At 41.7% G+C, this 24,079-nt stretch overlaps 1 protein-coding gene across 1 annotated transcript; it reads left to right on the top strand.

Moving 5' to 3' along the window:
- Window positions 1–3,055: 3,055 nt before the first annotated feature.
- GPR143 (G protein-coupled receptor 143) lies at window positions 3,056–16,368 on the top strand. The gene is made up of 8 exons (XM_008940422.1): window positions 3,056–3,299; window positions 5,005–5,114; window positions 8,029–8,123; window positions 9,460–9,552; window positions 10,040–10,149; window positions 11,790–11,898; window positions 14,457–14,574; window positions 16,069–16,368. Exons 1-8 carry the CDS (start codon window positions 3,056–3,058, stop codon window positions 16,366–16,368), a joined length of 1,179 nt encoding a protein of 392 aa, XP_008938670.1.
- The last annotated feature ends 7,711 nt before the right edge of the window (window positions 16,369–24,079 follow it).

Raw genomic sequence — 24,079 nt, 5'->3', positions numbered from 1 at the left:
TCCGTCCAGCTCTCCAGCCTGTCCAGGCTTCTGTCTTCTGTCTCTCCATAAATTTCCTTCTCCTTTGTAAAGCAGAGCTGTAGTCCCAGATTTAATTAGAACAGTGATTAAAGCAGCTGTAACTGCACACTCAAACCTAAGTTACAGCACACTCCTTAACAGCAGAAATGCATGCCTGTCATACTTTTATCAACCTGCTGCTTTCCCTTGGAAGCAGGAAAGCCAGTGTTTCATCTTAATGATGGACTGTACGTCCTTGGGTCCAAGGAGAGAGTGAGTAGATATTTCTAAAAGCTGTGCATATGGAGTACATGCCTGTTCTCCTTGCAAGGAGCACAGCATTTTTTTCATTCTTGAGCACAGTTTTGCCAATGTTCAGAACCAGAGCTGGAATTGTCAGTGTTGTGCGATGTCGTACTTACACTGTGAATTTGATTGATTGGTATTCGTAGTGCCAGGGTTTTTTTAACGTTTCTTGTATGTGTGCTAATGGTTGTCTCCAAATTGTTTGCTTAATTGATGTCCTGCCTTGATGCAGAAATGAGACGTGTCGTATTTGTGGGTCTGTTTGTTACACTGGTGGCAGCGGGAACTGTATCAATAATTTCAGAGGGAAGAGAATTGAGACTTGTAGAATAATCTAAGTTTTATTGAATACTAAATAATGTTCCCTAACAAGGCAAAATAACTTTTTTCTTACTTTCTTTCATTACCTTTCTACTTCCTTTGCCTTTGTCCCAAGCTTTTATCCTCTTATTTTCATAATCATGAGAAGACAAATTAATCTCAGGTGTAAGGCTGCCAAACCAGCTTTGAATTTCCTTGACTGTTCTGACTCTTTATACTTCAAGCCCAGGAATGAAGGCCAGAGACTGGCTAGATGTTACCGGCTGAGACATTGGGTGGCTCATTAGTTTGTCAGATCCATCTGCTGTTCAGCCTCAGGTGTCCACATATAAAGGCACATCTACTTGTATTATGGCAGGTATCCATTCACTCATGAGTCACTTCATTTTATTTTTGTATTAGGTATGCTACAGGTCATATGCTTTGCTTCCAGTAAAAATCACTTTGCTCTCTCTGTTAAGAAACTGTGTAATCAAATCCTGAGAGAGCAGGAGGGAAGGGACCCAGAAGAAGAGGTTAAAAAGCAGTCCTCCACTCAAAGAAGTAAAGCAGTAAAAATAGGGTGCACAGCTGGCAAAACTGTGAAGGCAAAAGGAGAGAAAGATAAATTGATCTCCAGAGTATAAGACTACAACTACATGAAAGTAATTTCAAAGTGTCTGAACGAAAGGGAGCAAGAAGGCAAAATACTGAAATGGTAAATCCACATGCCCAAACTAGAAGATCACTGCCAGAATCAATGGAAACAAATGATAAACAGAAAAAGAAAATCACACAAAGCATTCCTATCTGTAAGGCAGAACACATGGTCAGGATAAGAACTTGACATGCTTTTCATATTTTTGAAGGAAGGAAAATGGCAACAGAAGTAGTGAAGGGAAACATTTAGGAACTGATAGTGGAAATGAAAGGCTCCTATTCATCAGTTTCTCTTTCTGTCTAATAATTGAACAGTTGTGCTATTCTAAGTATAAGCCAGACAGTATAAATTTACCTTCAAATAAGAGCAAAGATAATGTATTTTAATTTGTACATATTTGCATTACATATGTGATGTATGATGGCTTTGTCTTTAATAATAACCTGGGTTTTTTTGGAAACACTGTAGTCTTTGTTCTTCTGTAGCCAGGTAGATTGCAATGTAGTATCTTGACTGCGAGGTGGCAACTCTGTGCACTGCTGCTCGAGTGGAAGTGAAATAAAGTCTGAGGAGTCCCAACACTGTACTAACAACAGAACCTTGTACTGATCACAGAACATAGGTATTCTCCTTTACCTCAACAAAAGTTTGTATTTCTGGAGCAGGGCAATCTGATTCACAGCCTTGCTGTCCCAAGTATATTTTTGCATACACTGTAGTAACAAAATACAGGACTGCAACATCCAGGACACTCACCTGTCCTCATCCATAGAGCAGGAAGATCTCTTTATGCTGGAAAGCAGCAAAAACATCCAGCAAAAAAATTCAGCTTCAAACTCAGCTGCCTGGATTTTGGACTCTTTGATGACATGTGTGCCTACATTTCCATTACAGTCACTGGAGCCTACTTGGCTCACTGTGTCCATTTATTTTGGGAAGAGCTGAATAGCCCTCCATAATATCTTTATCTTATAAAGTAAAAACAAATATTACAGGCTAAATTCCTGTTTTCATATTAAACCCTTGCCAAATTAAAAAAAAATCCCAATATTCATGAGAAGTCAGAAGTCCTGGAATTTTCCATGTGAAGCTGATGCAACACAGACAGTACAGACTGAAGAGAAAACTTTTTGTGCTTGCAGTTTAAATAAGATGAGGTTAATATTGTTTTCCTAAATGTAATCTCTTTCTACAATGATAAGATACCATGTTTCTCATTTTAATTACGGAAATGGGTGGGTTGGGTCACTAAAATTGAGATTTGGGTTAGGGTGTGGATTTATAGCCCTGCTCCTCCCTGTAAAGGCTGTAACTACTTGTGTCTGGACTCATCTTTTTCAAAAATTTGCAGTAATTAAAGGGTGCTGTGTGGGATGGGGCTAAAGAGAAACACAATTAAAATGCAATGCTTCTCCTTTGGTATCTGCATCCTTATTTGTTTTAAACCATCTTCAATGCGCTGATGAGTTGAAGCCTTCCTGTATCACACACTGTGCAAGCAGAAATATGTGAGTGAACTGTTGCCAATGGCTCTGAGCAAGCATGGGGCATGTTTCAGATTACACTGTGTTTTCTTGTTCAGATCTGATCTCCTTGGTAGGAGAGGCTGAGAAAGGCAGCTCTAGGGGATTTACTTCTAGCAGCAGCAGCAGCAGCACATGATCCATCAATCGCGTGATTCTCACCACTGAGGACTAATGGGGAGGGTGAAGTAAAAGTGACTGCTGCCTGGGAGAAGCAACAGTATTTTCTTCTGCTCGTGGGCCCCCTACACCAGCTGGACACTTCATGGCTTCTCCCAGGTTAGAAACCTATTGCTGCCCAAACCGGGATGCAGCTACACAGCTAGTGATGAACTTCCAGCCTAAAGTCTTCTGTGGAGTTTGCATTGGCAGTGCCTCAATCAGTCTGCTACTGACCATCTTGCAGCTCTTGCCAAAGAAGGGACAGAGCCCACGGAAGACGCCCAAAACCTCCTCCTCTTCCACCATCCTTCTCCTGATCTCCATTTGTGACATTCTTGGTGGCTTAGGTAAGTGCCAGCTTGATGTACCTCACCCTCACTGTAGCAGGCTCTTGTTGCTCTGAGGTACCATAGCCAAATGAAACTGTGAGTGGACAAAAGAGATTTCTGAGGGAAATATGCTGTAGATTCACAGGAAGATATGGATTAATTGAGATTTGAAAATTATGGGCCTTTGGGGGAGAATGGTGTTGTTTTATAGTTACATTTTAAAAGTAAAAGCTCTTGGCAAATCTACACCAAAATCTCTGCTTTATAACAAATTAAAATCCACAACAGTGTCTGGTTCTCAGAGTAGGACAGAAGTGGAGGCAAGGCAGCACTTGTTAAACTAAAGCTGACATCGAGCACTTAGACAGTCCTTAGTACTACCTTTGAAAATGTCTGTATGTCTTTAAATCCTCTCAGACCAAATTTGCCATCTTGTTCATGTGACAGCCACTTCTCTGGGCACATCACATCGACAGCAAATGAGTTTGAATTGCAGCTGTACACAGATCATGCTGGACACAGGCTTTTGAATTGAGAGTACGGTTCCCTTATCAAGGACAGCCTGCTGCCCAACCCCTGGCTGATAGGCTGAAGGAATAAACCAAAAAAGAATAGAACAAAACTCATGAGTCAAAATGAAACTAATGTGTCTAAATGTGTCCTGTCAGTTTTTGGCATTTGCTGCCAAATTATGTATAAATTACTGTGACACATGCTATGAAAATACAGGATGAGTTTGTTTCCGCAGAAATATTTTTTCCCTCACGTTCGGTAACAGAAGTAGTGCTGCTTTGTACACCTCTCTCACTGCCTGGGGAGAGGGTGGGATTTCAGATCTTTTCCCCTTTCATACCTAGCCAGGTTCTCTTATGGTACATAAGAAGTATCAATACTAAAACAAAAGATGGGAGGGGAATAAAGAAAGAGACATGGAAAAAGAGTGTGTGCATTTACCTGCAAAAGGTCCTTTCAGTCAGATGAGGCCAGCAACAGATAAAGTAATTTTTCTCCCTTTCTCTTTCACTGTCAAACTCAAACTATTCATGCGTCACTGTCTTTGAATAAGACTCACTTCAGTGGGTTGCAAACTGTTCTCCTTTGGTGGGAAACCTGGTGGTTTTGTTCTGCTATATGTTGGTGCTTTAATACCTGTTTCAAGCAAGACCAGAAAATATCACTAACAAACTGAAAGCTCATTTAAGAACACAGATATTGTTCCTACCTAATTGCAAAGCTATGCTTTGTGCAGTCCTGTGACAGAGAGGATAAGAACTGCTTGCAAAAATGAAGACTGCAAAAAGTGGGAAATTACTTCTTTTTCCTGCAATGAGGGATTATAAATAAACATTAGCACAGGTCCCTTTCGACCTGGTGTTCTATGATCTGAATGTATGCCAATAAAATTTTAAATAGTTAGTTACTGTTTTATTCCAATATGTTAAATGCTGCCCAGTTTATTCTGGGGAAGTGTGTGACTGTGTCTGTAAATAAGTGAGATTTTAATCTGCATCACATTTCAGGTCCCAGGCACTTCAGGCTCCTGGGGCTACTTTGGTGACATTTAAATAGCGCAGTTGTTGCTGCTCCGCTCCCCTGCAGCCGGGGCCTTCCTGTGGACGCACAAAATCTGGGCTGCGATGGGAAATACGTGGCCAGGGAGAAGCATGTGACTCAAATCATGCCAGCAGATTCAAGGCATGAATACTTTTTTTTTTTCCTTTAGGTATAATCTTCAGGTCAAGCGTATGGCTCGGCTTCCCGGGCTTCGTGGCTAACATTTCTGTGGTGAACGGGACGGATGTGTGGCCTTCTGCTTTCTGCGTAGGGAGCGCGGTAGGTGCAGAGGTCGCCTCCCCTTCCTCCTGCTCCCGACCGTCAGTCCCGCCGCGGGGGCCTGGAAGGCAAACCGCTGTATCCCAAAGGCAATTCGGCTCTGAGTCACAGGCTGGACACGGTGGTTTCAGCCTCTGCCACACCCCTGCGAGTGTGTTCATGCCTCCTGAAAGCCCGGAGGAGGGCGGGCAGGGTGCTAGGTGCCACACGGTGCACGTGGGGACACAGGGCAGTGCCGGCCAGGCTGGTCCCAAGCCTGATGTGGAGGCATAAGGGTTGTGAGTGGGCTGTGAAATCACCAGCTTGGGCTGTGTTGGCACAGCATTGCCGGTGCTGCGGCGGCTCCATCGCACCCATAGCACAAGGGTATCCGCCCACTTCCTCCAGCAGAAATTCTGTCAGTGGGGACTGACAGAAACCAGCAACTCAGCTAGCTCAGATTAGCTTTTTCAGCATGACAGTGTGTGTTTGAGGCACAGAGGGGCTGCAGGATAAACATATCCAAAAGTGTAAAGCTGCTAGCAGAAGGTCTGTCCCTGCCATGTAGCATTACAGCTCAGGTTGCTGCTAATACGGGCATACAATGACCACATCTGGCCAAGTCAAATTAAGTATCTTCTGGATTAAAGTGCAAGAACAAGAAAATGTAAATGCATTTTAAAAATACAGATTAAAACTCAGTTTGAAATACTACAAATATTGAATATTATAATATGAAAATATTACATTCACAGTATGGAAATATATAATTTGAGTTTACCATAGAGGAAAAAAGGACTTATTTTTTACCAAAAGAGGAAAATGACAAATAGATCATCACTTTACCCAAATTCAATAGGAGTGTAGGGGACCCAATGAATTAATGCATGAACAATAACAGTATTAGCTTTACAATTAAAAGTTTACTATATAGAAGAGGATATGCTGCATGTAAACAAAATTATTCATCTCACAAAATTTTAAAATGAAACAGTATGTGCCAGATTGAACTCTCTGTACCCTATATGTCTATATGACAACAATTTTAGACATCAGAGTGTTGAGCCATAGCAGCAAATATCAGTTGCAGGCATCTATCGATTCTCAATTCCATCATATATGTTTAAGTTCTGATTATTAGATGCAAATGTTGATTTTTTTTTTTTTTTAATTTGAGGAAGAGAGAAGCAGCAACTTCAAAATGTTGTAGCAAGAATGATCTATTCAAAATCTATGTTTCCCTATGTCTTAAATTTCATTTTCTGACTCTTAGCACAGAAAACAGTGTTTTTAAACAGTGACAAAGATCCTGTATGCCTCCTGTTTTTCATTTGGATCTCAGGTTAGATGATGAGCAGCAAAACGATCTACCATAATTTTTATTTTCGCTTTCTTGGGCTCCAGCAAAGTGCTGTAATTTGAGTCACTTGCTAAAATTAGATTTAATTATACTGCAATGAAAAGTAACCCTCCTTCCACTCACTTCCCCTAATGTATTCTTGTGTGAGTTAATAAAACGTTTCTGATTCTATTTTATTTTCCTTCTTGTACTATTGTTTGGTTTCACTTGACCACAAACCAATACAAAGCCCAAACAGCGAGGCCTTTGGGAATCTCCTTTGAATAACACCCTTGGGTTCGCAGAGGTGTAAGCTCTCAAGCACTGCAACAAGACATGTCGTTTTGCTAAAAAGTGAGATAACATATGAAGATTTTGGCTTTAAGTGCATCTGATTTATTTTTGGAGACAGTCTTGTCTGTGTTGGATTTTCTGGGTGGAAAGACCCTGGAGTTTATTTTTGTGTCTCTCTGTGTGTGTATGTATAGTTAAGTTGTGCATTTTTCAACCGCAGCATATGTTTAAACAGTGCAGATGAGGTTGCATGCTGAGTGCTATTGGTGAAGTGCATTAGATGGAAGAATGGAATTTTATTTTCTGGCTCCTGTGCACTAGGAAAATGTCATGGTGTTTGAATTAAATACTGAATAAATTGTGCTGCAAATGACTAGAGGTAGAGTCTACACCCGTGGTGAAAGGAAGTATTTCCCAGCTTGATTTGCCTTTTGGAGAGAGGAGTGGTAGAACTCTATTCACTGATGTTTGGCTCAGTAACAAGTATGTCGGTTTCCAGCTGTAAAATGATGCTATTATGGAGCCATGATAAAGGATATTCAGATAAAAACTGAAAGAGGACTTGGAGACAAGGTAATCTGAACATTAAAATAGTTCCAGACTATTTATTACAAATAGCCAGCTCCTATGGGGAAGAAATTTGGAATTTATAAACAGCAGCAAAGAAAGGTCACTTATATAGGCTCATGGGAAAAATGTATAAAGTCAGCTCATGAACGCTATGGAATTTAACTTGACTTGAACTTATTTCCTTTGTATTTTTATTGAAGAAATCGGTGTGGGAGTTTAGTATGGATAAGTTTTCCAGGAGGTGAGTGATATTTTTGTAAATTACATGTTTTGGTTAATAACCATTCCCTGAATCATGTTCTTGCGCATGGAGAAAATGCCTGTCACATGCAGAACCCACAATGGATAAGCACACTGTGACCTCAGTTATATTTTCATGTTAGCTACTGAAGAACTACTGAAATTTTAACCTAAATTAAAACAACCTTACTATAAAATTCTTTGGACTTCAGTCATGATACTGAGTGTTAGGACTGGAGAGTTAAATAACAAGTTTTCTAAACAACAGAATAAGCTGTGAAAGCAAATGCTGTTCAATTTACCTATGACTTGACTCATTTGCTACAGCAAATCTTTTCCTGTGATTTTGGGAAAGTTTTCATACTTCATAATCATAGCTGGAAAAGGCACATATCTAAAGAACAGGTCACTAAGCTGAAGCTATGAGTCCCTTACTTGCCCCCAGTGGTACTTGAGAAGCACCTGTGATGTTTGCCATTTTTTCTCCTGCAGATGTGGATCCAGCTATTATATAGTGCTGGCTTCTGGTGGCTGTTTTGCTACGCTGTTGATTCTTACTTGGTGGTTAGAAGATCAGCTGGACTGAGGTACCAGAGTTAGAGCTCTGAGTTTGTTATTTTCCCTCCATCATTGCATGTCCATGTTTCTCTGCAGCTGTTTAAGTGTATGTGAAGCTTGTACAAACATCTGATGTTCACAGGGTTACCAGGTAATGATGTGGATGAATGATGTGCTAAGTGCTTAAATTGCCAGGGCAATGCTCAGATATTGAATTGGTTTTGCCCAATTGGAATTCATTTAACCTTTGGAAAAACAGGGAGCAGATCAGGCTGTATAAACTTTATTGAAGCGAGATAATAATTTTGCCTCTACTCCATATCTGAAATTGATTCTTGCAGAAAAAGGAAAAAAAAAAAAAAAAAAGGGCTATCCTGAAAATAAAAAAGTGGGAAGGGGGAAGTACTGAATTTAATATAGTTCATTCTCCAGGGATTTTTTTTTTTCTCAATTTTCTATTTTACTCACTTCACAGTGTTTTCTTTATTAAGCTTCTGATAATTTGTAAAGTTTTTAAGAAGAACTGTATGTATTTCCTATACATTTTTTCTGCAATGCCTGTTACAGAAGAATGTAAACACTTTGGAAAATACAGTAATATAATGCTAGGCAAAAAATACAAGGTGTTTCTAAATTGATTGTTATGAGGACAAAATGACCCTTGGTTGCCACCGCTAAACATGGAATTATGAGATTCTGTACACAGATGATACTGAACGATCAGGTCCTGGAGACATGTCTCATCTGGAGGATGTTATCAAAATGAAGATTTTTTTTTTAGTTCACTTCCGTCTGTGGAGAACAAACCATATTTTGGTAAAATCCCATAGTTCTAGTCTGAAACAACTGGGACCTACCTCCTTCCCCCACTCCACAACAAAACCTTGGGCCTGATTCTGATATCAGATTAAACAATGAAAGATTTTTGACACACAGAGGTCTGAGTCTCCCTATGATGGGAGCAGTATTTGACTCTAAAGATCAACATAATACTCTGCCAATTCCAGAAGGATGGTTTATTTGACTGTTTGGCTGTCTTCTTAAGTTTTAATCCCCTAATTTGCTCTCTGCAGGAGAAATGAGGGGTATAAGGGTTCCTTCTGGAGATCTGAGCATAAGGGAAAAACTTTCATCTTCGGGTAGTAGAACACAGGACTTCTGTGTCCAAGCCTGAACAACCTCTTTGGCTCTCTTTTTTCCGAAGAAAGCCCACCTGCTTCCCTCAGTTTAATGTCCCGTCAATACTGTTGGGCACAATTTACAATCTGCAAAGCTCTGTTTCAGTGAGGGTCCTTTTTGTGTTGCAATGTGGGAAGTGTGAGGCTGAGCACCTTGAGTCACGCCTGTCCCGTTTGGTGCCCGCAGTACGATTGTGCTGTACCACATGATGACGTGGGGCCTTGCGGTGATGCTCTGCGTGGAGGGGATTGCCCTGCTTTACTACCCTTCTCTCTCCAGGTAAGGGAGACTCTGAACTCACAGCATGGTCTGGCCTTTTGCATGTCTTTTGGTCAGCTTTAGAGAGAGACATCTGAATGTTGGGCTTTTTTGATCCTTGATGAGTGTTTCCCAGTGACTTAAGTGTGATCCTAGAAATACCTACCTGGGTTTTAGAGGGCTCTAAAGAAATATGCCCAGCAATACAGGCACTCAGGCATGCTGCAGAGTGATAGAGGCTGTGATAGAGCTTCCGCTGTAAGCCACTGATCTGCCACTTCAGGGTTCAGCTTTATGTTTGTCCCCTTAAAGTCAAGAAAAATGCACAGACAGTGCATACTAATACCTTTGTGTCCCATAGGAATTGGTGGTGGAGGTCTGTGAATGGAAAGTTTAGCATCTGTTTGCTTAATTTGTTTTATTTTTTTAAGTTAAAGGTAACACAAAATTGGGAGAACTGTCAAATGTGGGGGGAAAAAAGCATAAGCTGTTAATGATTTCTTCTCAGCTGTGAAAATGGCTTGGAGCATGCAATCCCACATTATATCACGACCTATGCCCCACTCCTACTAGTGCTGGTGGTCAACCCAGTCCTGTTTAGGAGGACAGTATCAGCAGGTATGTTCCTAATGGCCATCATGAATCAGTATGTGTGATTTAGCAACATAACAACGAGGCAAAAAGTCTTGTCTGTGTATTCAGTGATGTGGGATAGCTCCTCATTAAATCATAAAGATACAGCAAAGGAATTGCCTATTGAAATTAAGATACCATCTGGATGGGAAATTTACCCTAGAGACACACTCTGGTGACATACTCAATCCATGCTGTTATAAACCTCTACTACAGATACAGGGGTGTTTCTATGGTACTGAATTACTCTTGCTTTGAAGCATTTTAGGCGGTGCATGGTGGATGCTTTAATCCATTAGTTATTGGCACCAACCTGGATTTTTAAATGTAATATATTCTGGTTTAAGAATAATATTGGTGAGATCTGATAGTTCATTTAACTTCTTGACAGCCCTAGAGCTAAAATAATAAGATGCAGTCAGAATTTTGTCATTCCTCCTTCTGACATTATGAAACAAATGAGAATATCACACAACTGAGATGGGACCTTGAAGTTTCCATTTCATTTATTACCCAGAAGACCTTGTATTCTTGGTTCAGTCTTCCTCCCATCTACCCTACATCCCTTAGTAATACTAATTTTCAAAGGAATATTTTTTCCTTTAAAAAGGCATTCTCTTTATAGGAAAATACACACTGAGTATAGTTGTGTTTGTGTGTACGTGTATTCCTTGTGACAGCTGAGCTGCATGTGCCGTAACGGTCCATTTTTGCTGACATAACACCTTCAGGTTTTAGAGGTCTATGATCTATCAATTGCACAATGAAATACAACATGCATAATAAAATAGAATATATTCTCTTTTAGTTGAGACATCACATAATAAATATCATTATATCACACGTTATATAGAAGTTGTAAGCACTACCTTTTGTTGTGAAAGAAAAGTATGTTGACCATGCTATTCTCTGAGTGGGATTGAGAGAAGAAAAAAACACCAGCTAGGGGGATATCAGTCAATTATAGATTTTATATAATATACTTTATATCACCGAATTATAGATTTTAGAACTCTATGATGGATGTATGTCTACCTTTAGCCCATATCCAGGGCTAAAGTGTAGCAGTTGCTCTATTACCCAATGATCCATCTCCAGTAGAGAAGAACCAGGAAAAGGAGAGGAGACTCAAGGACTGAAATTAAAATGAGTTTAGTGAAACAGCAAAACTAACAAACATCAATGCCAGTATAAAGTAAACAGAGTTATACTCAGCCCAGCAAACCTAAGTTAGTCACAATAAATAGGAAGTTAGTCAGCATGAGCAGGTCTCCTCCTCAGTAAATTTCCCCCTTTATACTGAGCATGGCATTTATAGGATGGGATACTCCTGTGAGGCAGCTCAGGCCAGCTGCCCTGGCTGATTCCCAACTGCTAATGGCCTGCAGACCATGGCAGGCCTGTGGTGCTGCCCCAGTGAAACCAGGACAATGTATTTGTTTTCCCTTAGTGTTAGGCTATGTGTGAGATTCTTTGATGATGGTCCTTCCAGCTTCTGAACTGCTGCTGGAGACAAATGCATCCATTCCTTTGTTCCCTCTTTACAGACATCTATCTTCTGGATCCTTGTGCCTATACCTAACAGGATACAAGTGTATTAATGAACATAATTGTATACTTTCCAGTTGCCTCCTTACTGAAAGGGAGACAAGGAATTTACACAGAGAATGAAAGACGTCTGGGGACAGAGATCCAGATCCGCTTCTTCAAAATTATGCTGGTATTCATTATTTGGTAAGAAGTGCATTATTTTGTTTCAAACTGACTTTTGCCCAGCTGGATAGCATCAGGGACAAGAATAAAGTCTGGTGGATTGCTTAATTTGTTTGTCTTTATGCTTGGAAGGGAAGGTGTCTAAGGAAGGAGTAGTTCTAAACTAGTTCACAAAGTAGCTGAATCACTCATGTAGCATCACAAGGCTGTGAGGAAATGATAAAAATGTTTAACCAACAGGAAAGCAGTAACCCCAAGAAACAATAGCAAAAAAAAAAAAGTTGGGCATAGACTAAAACTGTCTGGAACAACAGGTCCCCAGCAGTATGGACTGGTAGACACCTTTCTGTACTGAAGATTCCTCTTGCACCAAACACATCACTGAAAACCTACAATAAATATGCTTCTAAGTCTGGCTTCATGACCCTGACCATGATTATATAATGCGACCACCTCTATGGTCTGCAGATCCCAAGTGTTTCAAAAAGCATGGTTATTGACTGGAAATACAGGATTATATGCCTGAAAAGAAATCTTCATATGATTGTGTGTGAAATAGATGATAATTTTATCTTTTTTTTAATACTCCAGCTTCCTCTATGCAAATAGTTCTTTGAGGTAGGGTGAGATAGGGAGAAAGGTAGAAAGAGGGAGGAGTGGGAGGGAGGGAACAAGAGAAGTGGGGAAGGAGGGAGGGTACTTCATCCCTAAATCCCTGCACCCCTGCTCCAGCAGCACCATTCAGTGTGAAAGATTCTGGAGTGGTAACTGGAACTGGACGTACTGGATGCACACAGCAAAACTGAGCTGAAATAGGGCCTGCTTTTGAAGAAAGTGTTTTCTACTGCAGTCTTACAACTGTCACGCAGTAATAAAGGCACCAGGAGTGGTGATCCACTCTATGTGGGTCTGTGCAATGATCTAGCAAGAAGCAGTCACTGCTGTGAAGCATTTGCTACCTATGTGGGTAAACACAAGAAACATGGTGGGGAAGAAAAAGGTCCTGGAGTAGTGAAAAGACTTGGCTAAACCTAGCAGCCTCTATAACTACCTAACTTTTATATACATGGGTACATTAATGCATGTTAACATTGCTTTAAAAGGCTGACCAGGGAGAAAGACTGTGTTTTTTACCTTCTCCTGGCTGCTATATACTAGAGTGATCTGGAGAGAAATGACTGGTTTTTTTTGGGGGGGAATAACAGAGACCACTTGGCTTGGGAGAGAAATTTCTAGCGTGGAGAGCAGGGTGGCCAGCAGGGCAGGGGTGTGAGACAGTAGGGCAGGATCCTGCAGCATGCCTTCCTGGAAACTGCTGAAAGAATGAGGAGCAGAGATTTAGCAAGTCTTCCAGGGCTGTGGAAAAACAGAGGTCAGAGGCACAACAGAAGTGCATTGCAACCTAAGGAATGGTGGCCAGCTTGCTGGTCTGGGAGCAAGCATGAAAGAAAGGACTAGTTCCCCAAGGACAGTGGTGACATTTGTTTATTTCCAGTCTGTCTCATTCTGGGTTCTCCTAATAAAAAAAATTAATCACAGCTTTAGCTTGGGATTTTGTTCCCCTAATAAAACTAAGTTTTAGAATGTAAAAATTCTCTCAAAGGTGAGGCAGTCGCATCTCAGAAGCTTAGGAAATATTCCCTTCTATCCCAGAAGTCAAATATGAGATAAGTTAGTTGAAGGCAGCAGGCTGGGGCAATATATGGTAGAAGAGATGCTTGCAGATTTGGGAGGGGAGAGCAGGAGGTTTTACACTGTGGTAAAAGTACAGTTGCAGAAAGGCCATGTATAAACTCCTTAAGAAAGTATGACATGGATGCGGATGGTTCCTTTCAGACGCTGCAGTAGAACTATAAAGAAACACTGGTCTGACTGTTCAGAAGTCATAAGAAGCTTCAGCCATTTGCTATAACCTTTGTTTAGTGAAGAATATACTCAGTCACTTCCACAGATGAGGCCTGATTATGCTTATCCTTCTTTGGAAAGAGCAATTAACTTTATCCCAAAAATCTAATGGCATTTTCAAGGGTTTTAATTTTTTTTTTCTTTGTAGCTTTTTTATGGATATTTTGAAAGCCTGCTGTAATCTAACCCTGAAATTCTAACTCCAGATGGAGTTTCTGTGGCCTTTTACAACACCTATGCATATATTTGGTTTCCTTATCTGTGACCACTATGCTTTTAAGACACAAGCAAAAGAACTCAGCATGCATGATGCTTCCACTATGGATCACAGTTGCTTATCATTTCAATTTCGTCTTGCAATTTGCTGTTCTGCAGTCAGCTCTGAATGATCAGGGTGTGGTTAGTTTATCTTGTTGTTGTTGTTCTGTTTTGTTGTTGTTGTTATAGTGATTTCTTTGTCTAGACCTGGGCTAGTAAGGAAGTGTCTGGGTTTTGATCATAATCTCAGAGACCTACTGCTCCCTTCAGACTAAGACCTAACATAAAAAAAAAAAATCACTCCTCTTATTAGTAATCCTTATTTCTATAATCTGAAGGGAAAGCATATTTTACCTGTACGTACATACATATACATATATAAAAAACTGTCTTGCTCTTCTTTACTCCTGCAATAGCTGGTCATCCAATATCATCAACGAGATCCTTTTGTTCTATCTTGAAATGCAGCCAGATATCAATGAAATGCCCCTGAAAAACATCAGAAGTACTGCACTGATCACATGGATTATAATGGTAGGTCAGACATGACATTGCTTATTCTTGCAAATCTCATTTATAAAATGGGTGGAACAGCACGAGTGTAGTAGGTAGTTTGTGGATTTGAGGGATATAAACACTCTGAAAATCATGGAAGAAAATCAGAGAGTAAGAGGGACGAAGGAGCAGTCACTGGGAGTGCTTTTCATACATAAACTTTGCCAAAAATGTACCAAAGGCCAACTTTTTCTTCCATTTACTGGAGTATCCATTCTATCTGTGAGTGGTTGTTACCCATTTTAAGATGGCCTACAACAGACCCCTACAATGATTTCCAGCCTAGCCTTGCTAACCTCTGCTATAGTGCAAGCTTCCGCGTTTTAGGTCATGATCCTAAAAAATCTTCCCCAGTAAAATAGGCATTTTCTGGTAATTTTGTTAGCAACTAGGGTTTTCTTTGTTATAAACAATAATGGCATCTTATTTAATGACATTTGGTGAATTACTCTGGGACAGATACATGAAAAGTCTTGAAAGCAATGCACCAAAAAAAAGCTGTAAGATGCTGGCTTCTTACCGTACCTTACCCCCTTTTCTCCTACTGAAATTTTTGACAGGGTGTGGGGGGTGTGAGGCGGGTGGTTCAGAGGTGGTATGTTCCTTTTCCAGGAGAGTTTAATCTGGAGCTGTTAAATATCTGTAAGGTCTGAGCATGCTTTGTGTAGTTAAGCCCTTGAGCGGTTTTGTTTTGAAGGATTAGGCAAGGCAACCAATTTGATCCACCCTCCTCCTCTGACAAGGAGTGCACACATTCATGTGTCGGGGACCTCGCTCTTGCAAGAGACCTGGAGAAAAAGAGGTCAGGTCTAGGAACCGAGCTGTTTTTTAAGTTGGCTGTGAAAATACTTTGCTCTTTTCTCATGAAAAAAATGGAAACAGCTAAAGCCATTTACTTGCCAAGCAACCCACAGCACTAGGAACAGAAGCAATTTTTTTTTCTGAAATCACTTGGGATTTTATTTTTTAGTGTCTCTCCTCGTTTTTCCATCCCACTTTGAAGGACATTTTCACTGTCTCAGGAATCTGCAGCAATCTCAGACAGATCAATTCTGTTACTTTTTAAAGAAAAAAAATCCTTGACTGTATGGGCTGATGTCTACTCTCATATATTTGACTTGGATTCTACTGAAAAATACATTTGCTTTTGTGAATAAAAAGGTCTTTTGCTTGTGGTGAAAGTTAAAAACACAACATGGGACTGGCCAGCTAAAATTCATGCTAGAAAACCACTTGATGCTTACTATTTACTGGGAGGGCCTCAGCGTATTGAACAACAGGTGGTGGTCTTTCACTCCAATTTGTTTGTGTCTGCAGTGGGAACAACACACATTTTTATCTGCATGCAAATAGAACATTTTAAAGACAGCAGTCACTCGGTGGAATGGAAGTGGTGAACGTGTGCAAGGTGCTTTGCTAGAGTTGAAAATGGAGCTTTGCTGGTGTAAATCCTGTTCCGCTTCTCCTTCCCAGGGAGTCCTTAACCCGATGCAAGGCTTCCTCTTAACGTTAGCCTTCTATGGCTGGACGGGATGGAGAGTGGACCTGGCGTGGCGAAAACGAGAAATAGCCTGGGAGTCCATGTCCTCATCAACTGTGGGTGAAAATGCTTATCCCTCACCAGTGAACTACCAAAGCAGCGGCCATGAGTCCAAGAAGATAACGACAACTGACAGCCAGCAGACGGATGATGCTATCAGCATGCTGTCGGAAGGTAACACTAGCAGTGATGAAAGATTAACCAGGAGCTCCCCCATCTACCAGGGCTGGTAGTCTATAGGCACAGAGCTCGATCCCAATTCTCACATTGCCAAGGCTCATAAGACCATGTCAGCGTGTGAGCCATTGCATACCCTGGAGTTGGGTTTGTGCCCAGTGACTTGACGTAATTTCCGAGTTGGGTTTGTGCCCAGTGACTTGACGTAATTTCCTGTAACTTGTGTGTGTGTGAGAGAGACAGAGATCATGTGAGATGGAGAGATGTTATGGTTTATGTCTTCATTTGCCTTGTAGGAGATATGTTAACAGGTATAAAGGCCTGATCCTTTTTTCAGCAATAGTATGTCTCTGCAAAGATCTGTTACTTATGATTAATATTCATCCATTTTGTTTTATTCTTTCTTGTAACCTCCATATGGTAGATGTCTTTTGTTTAAATAAATGGACTATTAATATGTTGGGGTTTTAAATGTGTTGCCTTGCTTGCTTTGCTCAGCATGAAATTCCTCACCCAGAATTACAGCTCTAGGATTTCTAAGACACCATTTTCAGCCTTGACATTCTGGTAAAACGTAAGTGACAGCAAACTTTGACATAAACACAAATATTTCCTGTTTGTGTAGAATCTCACTGACATAGTCCATCTTTTAGTTTGTTTATATGAATTTCCAGTTTGGTTTTATCTAGGGAGCTGAAAGGCTTAAAAAAATAAAAAATCAAGCCTAGCCTAGGCTCCATAAACACTTCAGAATAATGGTTCCAGTTCACTCTTGGTCCAAGTAAAAATAGCACTTCAAGCTATTTTTTAGTATGGATTCAGTTTGATCCTTGTATGTAATTGTCTAACAGAATGATGGCTGTCAGGGGCAGGTGCATTAGGAGATAAAGTTTGCAAAAACCACCGAGGTGATCTGAGTGCTCATCAAAAAGCAGAGTAAGTAAAACCAATGTTCCTTTCTCTGAGGTGTGCTCTAAGTTATGTCTTCATGTGCTGAATGAAATGATACTAAATCCATTCTCCTTATCTTCTCAGATACATACCTTTTTTGATGCAGTAGCTATATCCAAACAATTCTCTGGATTTGTTGAAAGTTAACCCTGTCTACCCCAGGCTTTTAACTTCATAACAAAAGTAGAAGTAGTATGATTGATTGAATTCTGTTTGGACTGGAAGCTGTTTATAATACAGTTTGACCAGTGGCATGATGGAAGCCTCTTGAGCCCAGGTAACCTCCCTCCCTTCCTTCAGCATATGGTCAGGGCCAGGCATCAAAAAAAAAACCCACCTATTTTTTAAACCCTGTTCACATCCATTTTGATGGAACTTCTGTGGACTGGCCCTCCACACCTTTCCTTTCCAACTCAGTTCAGTCCCAGCTACTTAAAAAAAACCAAACCACAAATATTGTTAAGGACAGATGAAAGGTTAGTGTAGTAGTAACATGAAGTTTAAAGGTACTAGTTTACTCAGGGTAGTCCCAGCATGGTTAGAGGCACAGGATTAGCAGAAACTACACAGAAAAATATTGATTTTATCTTTTAAAAAAATTGCCTTCTTGAACTAATCGTTTGATACAAAGGTGTTAAACAATGATCGGGTAATTATTTAGACAGATCATTACAGGACTGTGGTTGGTTTGTAGCAAATCTTTCACAGTGTGCCCTGTAGAAGCCTTTGTGGGTTTGTGGCTTTATATTGCTGTTCTAGTTGTCAGAAATACTGGCAGATCACCAGATCCTCTCTTTTCATCACAATCATTTGTTTCCTAGCTAAGTATGATGAGAAAGCACAGGGACTTGGGAGCAGATGATACTGATCCTTTTGAAATACAGCCCACATTTTTTGAGCAATACTTATCACAACTGAGTTCAGAAGAGCAGGAAAAAGCTGGAGGTGGAACTGCTGGCAAACCTTTTCAGATGCTAAGGTGGGGGCCAAGCTGCAAAACACTAACAAAACCCAAATAAGCAGGCTCTGGCTTCACAGGAATAATCATGTGGCACAAAATCACTTGGGAAGTTACAGGCTGTAGCAAGAGGCCTTGGTAGAAGACTGAACAACTAAACCCTCCTTCCTTTTCCTGCTCCAGGGCACACGTGGGACAGGGACAGACACAGTGCCCCTGAAGCCCTGAGCAGCCCCTGAGCAGTCCTGGGTGGCTGCTGGCTCTGGGCACCCCTGTGCTGGGACAGCCTCCTGCAAGGGCTGTGCTTTGCTCCCCTCCTTTTCTTGTTCTTTCAGGGCTGTCCTTGGGATGTGTGTGGTGTGTCTATGTATTAGCAATCTATTGGGATGTCATCAGGAAAAATTAGGACTCATCTGAGAGCTCAAGAAAGACAACTAACCTAATGCTGGTGCACTGAGAACTGCACTCTGCATTGCAGAGCAAACTGGCAGTGGTTTTTGACTTTTAAAAGAAGTAGGTGTGAGGAGAGTTTCCTTACCTGCTATTCCCAGTCTCTGGTGGATGCACGAGGCATTCCTCCACAGCTTAAAAGTGGGGTGGTAGTTCCTTCTGCTCAATTGTAACCATGACCACATTTGATTTCACCCCTACAGAACTGGTTCTTGCCTTGCTATTCAACAATTCAGGCAAATCATTGCCACCTCCAAGTGTTGCAGGGGGTCCCCGTTTCTTCCCACCAGGACCGTGCTTTTGAGGCACACTTCCCAGTTGCCCCCACTGCCCGTGCTTGGTGCATGCACCTCATGGGGCAGCCTTGGGCTGCTACAGCTGCCTTCACTTTGGGGGAAACTGTGTGCTCCAAGGGTCAGTGAGGGCATGCGATGGGCACCATGGCCTGGGCAGCACAGTTGTGACACTGGCCTGAAGACTGCCTGCTTCACTGTGCCACCCACTCTCCACTGAGAGGAACCTTGTGCTTATCAGCACACAGAAGAACATACAATTTTCATTTTGGTGACAATGTGTACCCGCATAGTCATCACAGTGTGCTAATTCTGACGTCTGGATTTCCAACCCAGGATCACTTCAAACAGACTGACTGTGAGAGAGGCTCTCTTCCTCCACAGTCACACAGCTCTTCAATTCATGATCAGGGCATATTACAGCACAATACAGACTGTCTGAATTTATTGAATGGAAAAAAAAATGTAAATTAAAAACAGTAGTTGAATCCATGCATTGAAATAAATATGGTGTTTTGGACTCTCATAAAAAGGGTACATAAAAAAAACCCCTCCACATAAAGGGCAGTGCAGCAGAATTGCCTCTATTTAACACCCTTCTCTCCTCCCAGCCAGCTTATCAAATCCAACCATATGCAGTAAGTGTTCTCTGTATTCACCAAAACTTATTTTTAAGCCCTTGAAGATGAAACGAAAGCTTCCAGAGAAAGTGTCTTGTCATATCCTGTAATACTCTTAAACAGTCCTAGCTGCTCTCTGTTGGTGGGACAGGACATATGGAACTCTATTTGACCTGCTAGTCTTATATATTTAATTGTTATTCTATTTGGCCATATGTTCAGGCTAGTATTGCAAAGCTGAAGTATGAGCACTAGTAAAATAATAAACTACCTGAACAGGCAGACTCATTGCATACCAAAGCCCTGCATTTATGAGGTCCATCAAATGTCTGAATACCAAAATCCTAACTACACCTCTCATTAAGCCTTTCCTCTGGTCTTGTAGACCAACTACATGGAGAAAGCAAGAAAGTGAAATGCTAAATGTCATCCCCAGCCCTCTTCCCATTCCCTGTATAACAAAAGTTTGCCTTGTGTATTCATGATGAAAAGTTATCTTCTTCTACAATTTTCTTAATTTTTGTGGGTTCCTCAAGTTTACAGTAATCTCAGATGGAAATCACAAAACCACACAGTAGCTAAGGGAATTTTAAGCAGGTCAGATGATGTCTGGGTGACTCATCCTTGAAGGAGCAGGCATGCATCTGCGTGGATGTTGAAGCTGGCGGCTGAATAGGATGCATTCTTACTGAGAGAAAAACAGGGAGCACAGTCAAATCCAGGGATGCATTTCAACCTATTTTCCCAGGCAGTTTATATAGTTTATACTCCTTAGGATATGCTGTGAGCTGCATGGAAAGTTAGTTCTCCCATTACATCCCTCCCTAAGCAAATTTTTGAACATTCAGAGCTAAACTCACTGGGAGATCTGTAGGAAAAGTTTTCAAAAGGCTGAGAAAATTCACTGACTGATGGTAGCATTTGAGTTTACACCCAAACCAAAACCCTGAAACGCACTAAAGCACCTTCTTCCAGGCAGCTTACAAGAAGGGGGTGCCTTTCCAACTCTCTCCAGATTCTGTGTGCTCACACCATACAAGATTGAAAGAATCCTAGAAAAGAAATCAGACCATCATACCTAGAAAGATAACCACTTTAGCCATCCCTAGACCTTTGACAGCCCCACAGTTTAGAGCGTGGCCCCAGCAAGCCTACCCTTGGCCCTGCTCGGTATGTCTGGACCCGATGGACTGTGGATGTGTACAGCTCAGTGTGCAGAAAGGACCAGCAGGCACGGGTATATTTTTGTGTGTGCTGTATAATTAAAAGCCCTGAGAAGGTGTTTTGCTGTTGGTGGTATCTTTAGAGCGAAGGCTGAAAGCAGAGGGATGGGTGACCACTCCCCTTGAGCTGGGTCAAACCGCAACACAACAGAAACGTTGGTGAGGCCCACAAGTGGCATCCATGCAAACAAAAGCCCAAGTTCCTGATTAATACAGAAGCATTTATGTCTCAGAGGTAGAAAGCTCAGTTTGAATGTCTTCAAGATTAGGGAGTTTTAGAGCCCTGGAAATTCATTCATGCTTCTTTGTGTTTTGCCGGAGTGATTATTTGTTAAAGTTGTTAGATGGTAATAAAATAAATTTGATGGGCTCCTTCAGTGCCTCGTACATCATGTGTAGATCATCAAGTTACTAAGGGATAAAGCAGGGTCAGGCCAGTTGTGTTTGTTGGAGCATTAGTTAACATGATCACTCATAAGGACACAGCTTGACTGCTGTTAGCTGGCTGTGCCTCTACTGGGATGCTGTGGCTGAGCTTACGTTTATGCTTTTTTTTTTTCTTTCAAGTACCTTTTACAAGCAGAATAAGAAATGAAAATGCAATACTGTGTTAAAGAGCTACTAGAGAATGGTATCTGTTAGTTAGCTCTATTACAGTAGGCTCCTTTTATGCCCAAATGACCACCACACCCTTAGTTTTAGAAAAAGCTATAATCTACCTAGGAAGCTGGGCTAATATAAAACCAATCCATGGATTGAGAGCTGGAGTCTGGCTGGGTACAAGCCAGAAGCTGCATGGTGCAACCAAAGTAGCATAAATGTGTAGAACGTTGGGGTGCCAGTTTGTGCAGGTGTTCACACTGATCATGCTAACTGATGTTCTTATGAGCTGAGGATAATGAGGGATAATGCCCAGCAGGGATTTACCTGTGCAGGGTGAGGAAACAAGTATTTCTGAGTGGAAGTATCCTAACTTTCCCTTTCCTTGCTCCAAAAAGAATTACCTGATGAACATGAAATGAGTAATCCCACTGAAAAAAAAAATATCCTGTGGTGCTGAGTGAGGGCTGTATTCTGGGCAACTTCCAAATAAGATTAGGATTTTGCAGACAGAAAGTCTTAGCCACAGAAGCTGTGAGAGTCCCTTTAGTCAGAATGATTGCCAAAATGTCAGTCCCTGTGAAGCAATATGTGGTCTGGTGCTGTGTGAGTGTTTGGTGGACAGTCTAAAGTATTTTGCAGTTAGTTACTTAACAGAGGTGTAAAGAAATAATCCAAGTGATTGCTTGTCTCCCCAGCAGACACTAGCTCTCCACCCAGCTTGCACTTTCTCCTCCTACTTTTTTATGAAAAACCTCTGAGAAGAATGCAGCTCTCACAGAGGAAGCTGTGCAGGGCTCTGTTAATTCATATTTCCATTTCATTTCATTAAACAGGTTAAAAACCTGGTGGCAAGACCAGGGGAAGGTTCTGCTTCAAAAGGCAGTGGAGGGTTAAGAAGAACTACATTTTTTACAGTGCTGGTATGAATCCAGTTTTACCTCAGTGAGAGATCAAAACCTTCTGTCTTCTGACACCTCTGTGTTGGCTTCTCTGAACACGGTTTGTAGTCCTTATTTGGCTCCCAAAATGCAGGCATCTGTTTCGGGGTGGCTGCCCCAGGGAGCAAGCACTGGAAGTGCCTGGGCCTGATGTCTGTTTCCCCTGTCACAGTCCTGGGCAGTCATCTCCAGCTGGCCCTGCTGGAGCAGGGTGTTGGACCAGGAGACCTCCACAGGTCCCTTCCCACCTCAGTCAGCCTGTGATTCAAACCCCGCTGTGGACTGGGCTCTCACCCCCACCCCATTAGGTCTTCTGGTCAGGTGTCAGGTACAGCTCAATGGATGTTAAAGAAACTCAGGTTATTGCTACTGAGCTGGGAGCACACAAAGATAATTTTCTAGTCTGAGCCTCCTGAGGGATCTGGAGACTGAATTCACTCAGGGAAAGGAGGGAGCAGGTGGCTCTCCTCACATGAAGGCTGTCATCCCCAGAAGGAAAGGGAATTCCAGCTGGAGGCATTAGTCTGCTGTGGTTAGAAACTACTATTTCTAACAGCTATGCATGTTAGTCTGTCTCTCTTTAAGGCCTTAGAATGAAAAATCATCCTGTCATTTATATTTACAAATATGAGTATGGTATGATCTGAATCTGAATAAAAACTTAAACCAGGTCAATTTGCCCTGTAAAGCTTGAATAGAAGAAATAAGGAATGCTTTGCTTGCCCAAAGGTAAAAATAGTATTTGTGTAAAAATAACACCATCAATTTAAGAAGACTTTTTTTTTTTCCAGTCAGCTGAAAAAAAAACCCCAGCCACTATGCCAAAAAAGCCCACCAAGTAATCTGTGTCACCTGAACGCAATAGGAAGGACAGCCATGAAATCCACCTAAGGAGCCATTCAAAAAGACCATGTATAAAAGGGCTTTTTATCATCTGTTTATAAATGAGAATATCCACAGTTAAAAAAAGCCCAAAACAGCTTTCAAGACCTTACTTTTCTTTGTAACATCAGGAGGTGGAGGGGGCCTTGCTGCACTTTTTAAATCAAACCTCATTACTGTGCCGGGGCTTATGGGTGGCAGTGCTGCATTCCCATCCCCAGCAGTACGAGGGCTCGGGAGCAGCACGCTGACATTGTGGAAACCATCCAGTGATGACAGTGATGGGAGCACTCTGTGCTGCTCCTTCATCTCTTGGTCACTGGGGCTCTTCCCATTTCGGGGTGGCAAATAGCCTTTTAAGTTCTCAGGGTTCTCTGTAGGGGACATTTGTCTCCCTGCAAAGCCCGTGCCTTGAGCTGGGGAGGCTGGCAAGGCAGCAGCTCACTGGCGCCTGTGGCTCCGTCCTGGCGCGAGGGGCAGTACCTGAGGGGATCGCACTGGCTTTTTGTACCTTGGTGTCATACTGGGGTGAGACACAGGCAGCCTCTGCCCTCACTTTTGTGGGAAGGAAACTGGGTCTTAAGGGGTCGAGAAGAGCCGTGATGGACCGAGATGGGTTTCCTCCCTCTGGGGAGTGAAACAACAGTCTGTTATTAAGGACAACCTTTGTTGCTGAAGCCTTGTCCCATCCTAGTTTTTCACCAGCTTTCCTCTCCATACTGTGACCTATGGAATGCTTTCACACAGCATAGCCAAGGAAGATGCAGAGGGTAAATGGAGGCCTTGGATCCTTGCTGTCCAGATGCCTCTGGAGACGTACCCCCCACTTACACATCTGTGAACCTCTTG

Source organism: Merops nubicus, unplaced genomic scaffold (assembly GCF_000691845.1).
Source record: "Merops nubicus isolate BGI_N331 unplaced genomic scaffold, ASM69184v1 scaffold9515, whole genome shotgun sequence".
Taxonomy (NCBI): Eukaryota; Metazoa; Chordata; class Aves; order Coraciiformes; family Meropidae; genus Merops; species Merops nubicus.
Note: the sequence above shows the minus strand (reverse complement) of the source record. Positions and strands in the feature narration are given on the sequence as shown.

Bases quoted from the DNA above. Each gene is read 5' to 3' on its own strand.
- GPR143 (XM_008940422.1), top strand. From the start codon at position 3,056: ATGGCTTCTCCCAGGTTAGAAACCTATTGCTGCCCAAACCGGGATGCA. The intron at 5,115-8,028 runs GTAGGTGCAGAG...TTTCTCCTGCAG, and splicing joins CTTTCTGCGTAGGGAGCGCG to ATGTGGATCCAGCTATTATA. The intron at 10,150-11,789 runs GTATGTTCCTAA...TATACTTTCCAG, and splicing joins TAGGAGGACAGTATCAGCAG to TTGCCTCCTTACTGAAAGGG.